This window comes from Artemia sp. Qi Xiang Cuo, chromosome 8 (genome assembly GCF_049724085.1).
Source record: "Artemia sp. Qi Xiang Cuo chromosome 8, ASM4972408v1, whole genome shotgun sequence".
Lineage (NCBI taxonomy): Eukaryota > Metazoa > Arthropoda > Branchiopoda > Anostraca > Artemiidae > Artemia > Artemia sp. Qi Xiang Cuo.
In genome coordinates, this window is record NC_142801.1 from 50,649,928 (window position 1) to 50,663,444 (window position 13,517).

General features: G+C 36.1%; 1 protein-coding gene across 2 annotated transcripts in view; it reads left to right on the forward strand.

Annotated features, from left to right (window-relative positions):
* The window catches only part of LOC148949527 (uncharacterized), a 117,009-nt gene that overhangs the window by 19,360 nt on the left and 84,132 nt on the right, over window positions 1–13,517 (forward strand). For both annotated transcript variants that reach the window (XM_089093543.1, XM_089093544.1), the window contains exons 2-4: window positions 1,325–1,501; window positions 4,640–4,780; window positions 7,963–8,075. In XM_089093543.1, the coding sequence (XP_088949669.1) occupies window positions 1,325–1,501; window positions 4,640–4,780; window positions 7,963–8,075 (431 nt within the window). The remainder of the gene's footprint in view (window positions 1–1,324; window positions 1,502–4,639; window positions 4,781–7,962; window positions 8,076–13,517) is intronic.

Below are 13,517 nucleotides of genomic sequence, written 5' to 3' on the forward strand. Positions count from 1 at the left end.
GAAATAAATTCACATTGGGTGCCTGATCTAGGCTATTTAAACTTTGCAAACCTACTATCCTCTCACCCATCAAATATGGTGTCACTTTTAAATCGCTAGTTCTCACAAGGGTCAATATTTACCAAATGATATTATTGAGTTAGGAATAAAGTGAATACACCATTCGATGCCTTTTTTATGCTGATTACGAATATAATAATCATTTCTATCGGAAATGAATTTTACCCCCCCCTATATCTGCCAATTCAGGGTATATATTTCTACATTAGGGGGGGGGGGTAAAGTTTAAACTTACCTCCCATTTACATCAGAAATAAAAAAATTTCCCCCCCCCCCATTAATGTAGAAATATATACCCTGAATTGGCATATATAGGGGGAGGGGGCTAAAATTCATTTCCGATAGAAATGATTATTATATTCGTAATCAGCATAAAAAAAAGGCATTGAATGGTATATTCACTTTATTTGAAACTCGATAATATGATTTGGTAAATATTGACCCGCACAAGACCAAATTCAGTGGATTTTAACGAACAATCCATAATTTTCCTGAAATAATGACAAAAAGTTGTCTTCCTCTGTCTTCTCGAAATTGTCTAAACTGGCTTAAAATTTGTTGCAGAAAATGAAAAATAAAAAATGAAACATTTTTTTCAGTTTTCCTGTCCCCTTATGAAGATACATGGAGGAGGGGAATCGCAACTAGCAAAAGGAGGAAAATTTTCCTTCCACTGTGCAGATATTCTTGTGATTTATTTTGTATTTCTCCGTTATATTTTCTAAAACAATACTGCCACGAAATTAATTTTTGCTTTTAAAACTACAATACGGTATAGGGTTTTCACAGGTGAAATTAGTTTCCAATGTAAGTTATAAATACAAGTACACTGCACGGATGACCCATCCTAGGGGATGGAGAGAGGGATTTTTCTGGACGATGAAGAGAAGGAGCCAAATCATGAAACGATACAGTCTTTGAACGCTATTTGTGTAATTTTTTGGAGGGGGAAGGGCCATGCCCCCACCCAACCAACCCAGATGACTGGAAAATTCCTTCTAAATTTTCTGTGTGTCGATATGGTTGTGTGTCGCACCGTATGCCAGTAAACGTACCTTTACAATAGAGTTGTATGATGGATGATAATCCCAGTTAAAATGTATAAGCAAAAGTCTTGCTATTTGAGCTTATGTATTTATTCCCATAGCAGCTGGCCCCCCCCCCCCCCCCCCGCGAAAAATACTATGTTATACCGTAAATTTTATCTAGTATACGACTGTGGCTACGAGTCTTGAATTAATACTATCTATTTTTGACTTTGAAGGTTTGGCCGAGTGCAGAATGTCAAACTGCAGAAAGAAGGGGATATTTTTGCGGCCACTGTGGCCTTTATGGATATCAAATCAGCCTCGAAAGCTCGATATTCTGATCACAACTTGGATGACAAAGCCTTGCGTTTGGATTATTGGGAGCCTGGAGGACCTCCTCCTTTTACAACGAGGTTTGTGCTCGATTTTGTTATGTTAAATGTGTAGTACCATATGCATCGTGCACCAGTGAAAGCTCTCGGTGAAGTAAGTGTGGATCAATCTGGTGAAGTTTGCTTTCTTGGTGTTTACAAGTGATGTGATCCATTTTTGCCAAAAGGATATATTGTCATTGGGTGCAATTGGATACTTAAATTTATTTCGGATATTCAACCTACTTTGGACTTCGGTCAAGTATCGCTCAATTTCTTTGTTTCTTGTGTGCTTTCCTGTCTTGCTTTTTTCCATTTTCTCTATGACTTGCTGTATTTATGACGTTCAGAAGCTAAACAAGAATTTTGATAAATTTTGAATTGCTTAAGATCAAAGTTTTAAGCCCAAAAATAAAATTACAGTAAAAATTCTTGTTAAGTTTATGTGAGTTCAGAGTTTGTGAGATCATCTAAGTTTTTTGGGTTTCTCATTAGAAACAGATGCCAATCCATTAAAAGCAAAATCATATAAATTCTGTCAAAACTTTACACCTTTTTTTGGGGGGGGGGATTAACGAGGATTTCTAGCAGTTGTTGCTCTTTGTCCCCCATCCCAGGAAAATATCTTGCTTGTGCACGCTGGATTTCCCTGAATAACATAGATTCTATCGAAGGAAGGATACAAAATTCATCATGTCAAAGAATAGCTCTTGTCGAGCCAAAGCAAGAAGCTTTCAGAAGACCAGAAGGATGAAGACCTCAGAAGACATAGAAGAAAAAAATTATGAAAACCAAACAGGGTGATTTTTTAGCCAGTGGAAGAAATAAGACAAAGCAGATGTTTTGGCAAATACCCCCACCAAGCCGTCTTCAGTGCTCGAAAAAAAGAAGGAAGAGGCTATATATAAAAGAGAGAAAACAAAATTAACCTTCTAAAATAAACTAAACAAAATTAGAGAAGTAAAAATAAAAACTAGCCAGACAAATGAAAGAACATTAAAAAATTAAATTCAGCGAGAGTCCATTCTGTAGATATTACTACAGCATGTCTACTGACCTGATTTTTGTTAAGATGGCTAATTGATCTTGTTTTAAATTCAGAAGGAATGTAAGCTGCATCTCTTTGTATTATGTTATCATAGATGGGGTGTTTAAAATATCCCCAGTATCATGGGCAGCACAACAGTGCCTAAATAGAGAGCGACATGTATTCGATGTATTATTGTTTTTTTTTTCTCAGGCCACTTCGTATGGACAAAATGGTTTTGGAAACTTCTGAGGGGCTCTCTCGATGGGAAATTGGAAGTGCTAGTGTTTTTAGAGTCAAAGGGGATTGGAGGACAGCCAGTTCTCGTTCTACGTCCTTTTTAGCTACCCTATCCCTCTCAACCCCCAATTGTGTCGAATCAAAATTTTGTGATAGCTATTTTGCTCACACTAGTCAAAAAGTCTAACTATGCCTCTAGGGCTGACATGAGCCCCAAAGATCCTGGGGCGAGGACTCTAAATTATTCAAGTTGCCCATTGTTTATATATAGGTTTATAATTGAGGAGGAGACACGTTCGATCCTAGTTGTCCAAAAAGGCCACGGTTATTCAAGTGAAACTTAAAAGGTTATTAAATTAAAACTTTCAAGGAACGTGCAGGAGGATATTGAACGAAGTCAAAAGACACTAAGTGCATCAAGGTTGTCGAAAGGGCTCACCTGCAATATCTCAGGAATTACTAAATCAAAAGACATGTGCATCCAGGTTGTTAAAACGATGTATCTGCAATATCTCGGGTACAGCTAAGGGTATAAACTAGCACCTTAAGTGACCTAGCCGAAACTTTGAGATAATATTGGAAAGGGGATCATTATAAATTTGAACTTTAGGGAGACCAAAGGGAGCTTATCAACGATAGTCTATATTTGTAAAAAAATTCTTAGCGCGAATTATTATTTTTTATACTTGTATGAAATACCCCTCCCCCACCTAATATTCTTCTAATATGTTTTTTGAAGATCAATATTAATGAAATATACCTAAATATGATAAAAATATAATAATTTAGAAACAAATTTGGGCTATATATTTGCACATTAGGGGGATGGGGGTAAAGTATAGCGGGTATGCATGCCTAATGCGTTTAAGTACAAATTATTCGGGATATTATGCAGTGAGAATTGTTTCCTAACTTTACACTGTCCAAATACTTTACCCCCCCCCCCCCCTAATGTGCAAATATATAGCCCAAATTATATATTTTCTATTTATTCTGTCACTTCTCTTTGTCTTGTCTCGTGCTAAGCTGAAAGTAACTAACAAAAATCGGTTCTGCGATGCGTAAAGGAATGAACAACTTGAGCGGTAGGGGTTATTTCATACAAGTACCATTTTTTATGCAGATCTGCTTAAAACTTCAGACCGTGAAGATGCCTCAAAGTGTCAAAACCGAGGGAACCTCAACGGGAAGCAAATCTGTTTGCATTGATTTTTGACGTTTTATTTTAGTCTTTTAAACTACAAATTAGAACTCTGACAAATAAGTTTAAACCTTATTTATTTAAACCAAAAATTAGTTAAAACTAAAGAAATTACTGAAATTGAACTGAATCGTTAAGATTCTTATAATGAAATAGTAGATAATTTTTGTCACTATTCTAGGTTGTAACATGATGGGAGACAGAATGGCTTCAGCTCTATTGAAGGCCAAAAACTATGCAGATTTTCAATCCATTTGTTTGAATAACGTTCCTCCTACCCATCCAACCAAAGTTCTGTAATAAAACTATATTTCTAAAATTTGTTATACAATTTTGTCCAAGATGTAAATAGCAAGTCGAAGTTTTTAATTCTTTAGCGGAAAAAAAACTTCATAAATATTTCTTTTGTTAGCCAATAAAGAAAACCAAATGAAAATACCAAAAACGGCATTTTGAAATCTAAGAGGGGATAAAAAAAACGGGAGGATATCCTCCCTCAACATTGCAATTGGTGCCACTGTTTGTAAAGTTTCTTGCTTCAGGTGATTCACTAAATAATTCGTTCCGAAAGTTTCTGGTTAAAATTGGTTATTTAGCTATGAATTAACGAAATCAGATTGTCGTTAGTTATTATATCTAATAATATATGCTATAGCATATATATGTGCTCGGTTACACTTTTATACCAGGCTTTTCTTAGGTTTTCTTACAGGTTGAATAGTGACGGAAGTCGATCTCCATCAGGATCTCCATCCCCAGGAAGGTCACGTTCAAGGTCCTCTGGAAGAGGCTCTCCTCAAGTTCGAAATTCCAGGTCTTCTTCTGTATCTTCTGCTGGGTCAAAGTCCCCCAGGTAAATTATCAAATATTCCTAGTGACAGGGACGTGCGCAGGTAGTTAGTTCGGGTTGGAGAACTAAGTCGATGCAGTGCAAAAAGAACTGGAAAAAAACTGGCGACGTATATGAAAAATATAAAAATGTCGAGAAGACTGAACAAATTGCGCTATAATATGTCTATGGGGATTATGCATCTGAGATTATCATAGGTCTAAGAAAAAGGAAATTAAACAAAATAGAAATGAGACGCTCATGCTTGATGCTAAGATCTGAAACTGTCCCATTCATAAAGACACGATTCTGACTTTAAGAGGGGAGGCATTTATAGGGACGCCTGGAAAATGCATTTCCAATCAAATTTTTTTTAATGGGAGGGGTTCCCAGATTAATCTCGGGAAAATATTCTTGCTTGAAGACCTGGTTTGATTTTCTTAACTTTCATGCAATGCCTTGCAAGTTGTGGGGGGGGGGGGGGGTAAACACATTTAAAGTTCTTTTTAGTGGGATAGCAAGGATACAATTTTTAAATGAATGAAATTATGGAAGAGTGGATAAATTTTGTAAGAACAGGAGAAGCATGTGAATTATGGAAGATTTTTCTTCTCGAATTCTTGATCCTTATCTCTTCTGCCAAAGCTTGCAAATCAGTCATTTTAAAAGAAAAAAGTGAGGACCTACTGACGACCACTAAAGATGTAAGTTTGAGACAGTGTAAGAAATACCAAAGGCGTATTTTTAAGCTATATTTCCTTAGCCAAGTTTTGATCTGTAAGCTTATTTCTGATAATTAATCTCATTGTTTTTGAAACAATGGTAATGTTTTAGTATTTCCAATGAACGGGATCAAAAAGCTTTTATGTTGTTGCCTAATTTTTACCGATTTCAAAACAGTCTCTTGTTCTTTCAACAGCGTATTTTGAAAATGTCTATGACCTTTTGATGGAACAGCAGCTGTTTCAGATAATAAAATTCAATGGATAATATAGACTTAAACTAAACACTAAGTTGAGATTAAAACGTTTGGTCATTTTGACGTCAACAGAATCAAATGAATCAGGAATTATTCAGCAAGCTAAATATGCTATTTTCTGCAATCATTGTCTTTACGTTTGCTCTTCGGAGTGCCATTTTTACATACCTTAGTTCTACTTAGTTCTCCTGTTAAGATTAAAAAAAAACAACAACATTTAACTGAAAGTAAGGAGCAACTTTAAAACATAAAACGAACAGAAATTATTCCGTATACGAAAGGGGCTGTCCCCTCCTCAACGCCTAGCTCTTTAAGCTAAAGTTTTTATTGTTTTAAAAAATAGCGTTGTGAGAAAGAGTCTAACTTAAGCGTAAAGAGCGAGGCGTTGAGGAGGGGACAGTCCCTTTCATATACAGAATGATTTCTGTTCGTTTTAAGTTTTAATGTTGAAACTTACTTTCAGTTGAAAAAAAATTTTTTTTTTTAATTTAATTTTTGAACGTTTTTGAATTAATGCAGGTTTTGATTTTGGCTCACCGTACATGAATAATTAAAACAAAATTTGCATATTAATTTTACTTGTATTTGGATAATGGTCTTCTCGAAAGTTGTTAAATTTTATTTACGAACGTTTTCATTAGTAATAAATATACGTAAACTTTCAGTTGAAAAGCTTGTTTTTTTTTTAAATTTAATTTCTGATCGTTTTTTAAATAATGCTGGGAAATCCGGCGCCCCCTTCATAACAATGTCCCTTCCCCCATAAAAAACTTCCTCCTTGGAAAGATCCTCCAACATTACCCCCCCCCCCCTACCAGATAAAATCCCCCTGAAAACGTCTGTATGCTTCCCAATAACCAATACTATATGTAAACATTGGCTAAAGTTCATAACTTTCAGTCCTCCCCCAGGGACTTTGGGGGATTAAGTCATCCTAAAAGACATGTTTATTATGTTTTGGACCATGTTGAACAAAATGGCTATCTCAAAATTTTGATCGGATGACTTTGGGAAAAAATGAGCGTGGGAGGGGGCCTAGTTGCCCTCAATTTTTTTGGTCGCTTAAAAAGGGCACTAGAACTTTATATTTCCGTTCAAACGAACCCTCCCACGATATTCTAGGACCACTGGGTCGATGCGATCACCCCTGGAAAAAAACAAAAAAAAAACTAACAAATAAACATGCATCCGTGATCTTTCTTCTGGCAAAAAATACAAAATTCCACATTTTTGCAGATAGGAGCTTGAAACCTCTACAGTAGGGTTCTCTTATACGCTGAATAGGATGGTGTGATTTTCATTAAGGTTCTATATTTAGGGGGTATTTCCCCCTTTTTCGAAAATCAGGCAAATTTTCTCAGGCGTATAACTTTTGATCGGTAAGACCAAACTTCATGAAACTTATATATTTGAAATCAGCATTAAAATTTGATTCTTGTGGTGTATCTATTGGTTTCAAAATTCCGTTTTTTAGAGTTTCGTTTGCTATTGAGCCGGGTCGCTCCTTACTTACAGTTCGTTACCACGAACTGTCTGACTACTGCTCTTTTGACATTTGTGGACATTAATATTGACATGAAATCCTAGTTCAGGCTAACTAAAAAAGGAAACACCACGTACTTCCTCTCTGGAAAAAATGCAAAATTCAGTATTCAAATTCGCTTTTTTGGGGGAGGGGCTGTTGATTTTCCTTCTTTCCTTTGGATTAAAAGTGATGTGCCCCTGTGCAAACGCAGTCACTGGGAAGGTATGAGAGTAATACTTTCCTAACAAATTATGATTTAAAAAAAATACTTCCCTGAATCATTGCCAAATTCCACTAACCATCGATTTCCGCTTCGAACCTCATTTATTTTCTACTGCAGGGTCTTTTCACCTTTTGCTCCCTTTCCTAGGTATGGTGATCAGTTTACTTTTTTCAGGAATTCTTTAATTAAGTCTTCAATAAGACCATTATTTAGGGAATTAAGTCTTTAATTAGGGATCCTTAATCATGGTTCTTGTTTTCTGTTATAATCCCTTCCTCTATTTCGCTCCTCTTTGCACGTAGCTGTACTTAAGTCGTCATGCTAGGGAAGTGGAATAAGTAAAATGTCCAATTTTGGCTGGGAACTTGTCTTTTTTCGTTTCAAACTTATTAATTTTGGCGTTTTTTGTACCGTTTAACCTTCTCTTTTTAAAAGTAATTATATCATTCTTCTTTTTTAATTGCTCGTGTATCTTTTAGGGTTGCAAGAGCGAAGTTAAAAAGTTCCGTAGGCCTGGGACCACCTAGTTCTGGGTCTTCTGATCCTCCATGCTTGGCAATGTGCATTAGAAACCTTCCTTTGCGATCTTCAGGTAAGTTAACCCCTAATTAATTTATGGACTGCTTTTATAATTGATTGGATACTGGTAGTTCTTGGCATCACTTGACGTCGAAAGTTTGGCAGCATTTTTAGATTTTTTTTTGAAGAAAAACGAAGATCATGCCAAACTTTGAAGTACCTTTGAGTCTATCCATATTTTTAACATTATAACTCTCCTTCTAATTTCATTTGAAACGTTATTTTACATTTTTGATTAAATCCTTCTGTTATAATGAAACACAACAAAACATAGCTTAAAAATTGCTGTTTTTTTTTGCTTTTCCGGTTCTTTGTGTTTTCTACTAAAAAGACTGTTAAAGAAGGATAAAATATCTCATGGTCCAGGATGTGCCCAGAGGGAAAAGGCCTTTGGGTTTTTGCCTCCCCAAAAAATTGAGATTTTTACGTCTTTCCTATAATTTTCTGTTTTCCACGTAACTTGCTGCTCCTTTTGGAGGTTGTTCTCCTCATCCTCCTCCCTAAAATGGATCTTGCTTACGATTCAAATGGACGTATTAACTTAGCTTTATTATGTACAAGTTAAACATGTATCCCCAGTATTACATAAAATTCAGATACAATAAAGTAGGCCTATATAAATGTACAGAGGAATACCCCTTAAGGTAGACGTAAAGGCCAAACAAAAGTTTGGACCTTAAAATGTACCTTTTAAGGCATCAAATATCCCCAAGAAAATCTCAAATCCCCATCCCCTTTAATGAATATCGCAGTCTTGATCTCGAATTCAATTTAGAAGAATCAGAAGTTGTTCTTTTCAGTTGCTATGCCGATTACTCATCACAGTCTATATCCCCCTGTACCTCCGTTACTAAGATAGTTGACTAGATTAGATTTTTAGATTAGTTTAACTTATTACAAAAACGACCTGGTTAAACACGATCCATAGGTAACCGCCCATGGGAAGACATAAATACACTGGCATTGGGCGGGAACCACAAATTAATTCAACATACTTAAAAAATAACTTTTAGATTTAAAAGTAAATTTTAAACTTCATTTTTACACATACTTACGAACATTCACAGAAAACAGAAGAAGAAAAAAAGAAGAAGACAAGGACAAAAGAAAACAAATAATAACATAAATTTTCAATCTCTGATTCATGGCTCCTCACCCCCCTAACAAAACATTCTTTACTTTCTTTTCGAACAAATTCTTGTGTTAAGCCACCTTAACACTATCCGGGAGGGAATTTCACACCCCCTGTCCCAGATGTTTCATTTGAAATTCAGTTCGACTTCCACTCCTATACTCTGCTACCGGATTATTCGCATTATTTGTATAATAATTATGCAAGTCACTATTTTATCGAAAAAAATCCAAAAACACCGATGGACACACTTCATGAAAAACTGCAGCCTGGTAGTCACGAACTTGTCCCACATCCATCACCTTTAATTTCCTAAAACAAGCTACTGTATTATTAGTTTCTTTAACGTACCCCCCTATCAAACGGACTATCTTATTCAGTAATACATGTACACGCCTAAAATTACCCAAAAAATTGCTAGCCCATAACACATAGCCGTACGATATATATGGGCTAATAATCGCATGATAAAGAAGCAACATCACCCGATCGGTAAGAAGTGCTTCGGTCGACGTGTAATTCCAAGGCCTCTTGTAACTTTGATACCACAAGATCACTGTGACGTTTCCAAGACATATTGCAGTCTAGTTAAAAACCTAGATACCTCATTCCTTAAACCTGTTCTAGGGAATTACCCGAAAATAATATTCGCCCTCTGAGATCTATGGACTTACCAATTCGACTAAAAACCATAAAACTTGTTTTTTTTGTATTAACCACCAACATATTTAAAGACATAAACAGACAAATAATTTAATACCATATTTACATTATTAATTAACTCATCCATAGAAACACCACGAAAAGAAATAGCAGTGTCATCTGCGAAAGAAGTAAGACACGAATCACGAAGGTGAAATCTCATAGTATCTACGTAGACTAAATATAAAAGCGGACCCAGCACAGAACCCTGCGTAACACCACAATTCACAAGATTTGGACTAGAGGTTACACTATCAATTACAACTTTTATTGACCCCCCCCTTTAAAAAAGAATAAAACCAATTCAAAAAAGCTCCTTTAACCCCTAAAAGCTTTAATCTATTTAATAAAATACTAAAATCAACCGTATCAAATGCCTTTTTAAAATCTATAAGAACAGTGAGAGGTATTTGTCCACTATCAAGACACTGATTCACAAAATCACATAGGTGTAACACCGTATGTGTAGTTGAGTGACTTTTGCGGAAGCCAAACTGAGTATCACTAAGGATACCATGATGTGTAAAATGCTGGTAGAGTCGTCGATGAACAACTTTTTCAAGTACTTTTGAGAAAAGGGGAAGGATGGAGATTGGCCTCCAGTTCCCAATATCAGATCTCGAACCACCTTTGTGAAGGGGAAAAACCGTGGCTGTTTTGAGGCCTTCAGGAAAGATTCTAGTTTCTAGCGACAAATTTATTATAAAAACAATACAGAGCAGAAGATAAACCAAATCAGATTTGAAAGCTCGGAGGTTACTTCCATCTACTCTCACTTAATTTGAGGTAATGTTTCCAACAGTTTTAAGTAATTCATCGCTGGTACATCTCTCAAATTCAAATGCTAGTCTTTCGCCTCTATCGTCTTGCAATTCGTACTCGCAGAAGGATTTGGGGTTCTGCTTGTTTTCATGTTGCATAGCCTGACCAGTTTTTGAGAACTAATCTGCAAAATCTTGCACCACTCGATGAGGATCAAGTTCCGCCACTTGTAAAATGTATTCGCATCTGCTTCTATTTAGGTAGGTATACCACTGAACTTCTTTAATTTCACCTCTCCGATGATTTTCCAGGTTTCTTTTGAGTTACCTTTGGTCTCGGTAAATTTCTTTTCAAAATAATCCCTTTTTGCTCTTCTTCTAAGAGAGTTTACCTTGTTACGGGCTCTCCTGAATTCTTCAAAATCTTCACCTTTTTTTGTCCTAAGGTACTGTTCATAAAGATTATTCAGCGAAACGGAAAAATATGGAGCGGATTTTTATTTTATCAGCTTTAGTGAAAATCTTCTAGAAAAAGCATAATATGCAGGAAATGGGGAAGCGCAGAAGTGAGGAAGCGTTCGACTGTATCTAATACCTAGGCCTCCCTATCGGTACCCGCCACAATCGCAATTCTCTGATTGTGCTCATATTTCGCGCCGGATATCTCTCTACTATGCTTCTATTTTTTTCCGAAAAATTTCGTTTCTTTCCTTTTCAACTCACCAGTCTTTATAACATTTCTGCGCTTCACATTTCTGCATATTATGCTTTTCTAGAAGATATTCATTAAAGCTGATAAAATAAAAATCCGCTCCATCTTTTTCCGTTTCGCTAAACCATTATGCCTATCATTGTCAGCACTTAACTCAAGATCGATTGTAATAAATACAGCACAGCAGATCCAGAAATCGCAGTTTCAAAACTTTATGTAAAACATAAAAAGAAAACAGCTGATCACCATAGTTAAGTGTTCTTGTTTGATTTATAATCAATTTGTTGATTTTTTTCCTCGTATGAGGCTACACTCTTTTTTGTTTTTGTCGTTATTTTTAATGTAAAGGATCGGTTTTTTTCGCCGATCCCTGCTCTCTCTCCCCTTGAGTGAGATTCCTACTTTGATGTATTCTTGAATTACCCTGAGCAGGAGGTAACCGCTTCTCTACCCCCTCCCAATTCTAACGTTTTCATGGCTTTTTGTGGGCTACTGAAAACAATAAAATGCAACAAACGTCCAATTGACACTTGCAAATGCTTTAACGATTTAAAAAATGGAAGTACTTTCATGTTTTCATCGAAAGTATCGAAAAGGTTCTGTTTTGAGTAAAGCGCACGTAACTGTTGAATTTTGCATTGGGGATTTGAGCGGGAAGCAATACCTCATTTTGCTCGTTTTAAGTTTAAATGTCGTTGCCTTCTTGTATTGAATAATAACTTTGTTTTTAATTTTTGGAACTGGATCGACAATCCACCCAAACATAAAAGCTACCTTATTGTTGTCCCCCAAAAAATTGATTGATGTTTCTTCACACGGAGAAGACCTTGATCTCCATCCTACTCTCTCGAATGGAACTCCAACTTTTATTTCTTCTTTCTGTGTTTCATTGGTTACAAATACTTGAATGCCTTTCTTCCTTTAAAAAAAGAAAAATGTGTATTTTTTTTGTACCGTGCTTATGTCTTCTGGCAGGTATTTGCGCAAGAATTTATTTCTGGTGAGGGAGATTTAAGAACCAATAAAGCCGGTGAGCCGCATGAAAAATTCATAGAATTGCGGGAAATAAAAGAGAAATTTAAGTTTTGGTCGGGGGGGGGGGGGGTTCTAGATCCGCTCTATATGAGTCACTTTCTTGGTGTATTTGGTGATTTGCTGTTGCATTCACAGACAGGCGCTGTAATTTATATAGTACAATGTCTCGTGATGAATGCTATAGAAAGTTATATAGTTTTAACTACCCTTTAATAAAATTTTTTTATTTCAGGGTTTTATGGCTATATTACACATATAATTACACTTGAAAATTTAGAAGGAGGGTAGGGGCGAGTCTCCCAAAAAGTAGACGTATAACCTAACCTTTACAAACGGGTTAGAATCAACGAGTTAAAATACATAAAAATCTATATATCTCGTCTTAATTGATGTATTTTGGAAGCACCATACTTCTTGACGTCTTTCATGAAGACCACCTTTCTTCCAAAATACAGTTGTGTAATGTCATGTATTTTTTATCATTTGTCTAATTACTACGAATAAACAGTGAGCATCACCATGTAAAACTATTGAGCATACTTATTGGTGTTATTTATTAACGGGTGTTTAACTAGTAGGCTTAATCCGTGTCAGTTTAATGGCGATTTTCTGAATCTCATCTGAAAGCTTATTCCTTGGATTTATGTGTCGATTTTGGTAAAGGCAGTGATGATGAGTTTTATTTCAGTATCTTGAAGTCAAGGTCAGTCATAATTTTATCGTTGAAGGGGTCGAAGTCAGGGTTACTAAAATGGAGGTCTGGCGTTGGGATCATAATCATTGTCAATGGAGTTAATGTTGGGAAGAACGGCGTTGAACAGGGCCAGATGCTTCTAAGTCCTCTTCAGCCATGTACGGAGGGCAGGGGAAGGGTATGGTCGGTTCTTGGGGATCAACCCTTCTGATATCTTAAGATCTTTGCAGTTTCTCTGATACCTTCCAATTCTTTTACACATTCACTTGTTTTTGTATTTATCACATTCGCTTGTTTTGTGGTACTTATTTTTGTTGCAGAATAAAGGAATGTCAACATAGGTATACGCTGATCCGTCCCTCGGAGGAAGGGTATGTGAGGCTTCTTTCCCGAGGCGGGTATGTAAGGATTTTTTTCTG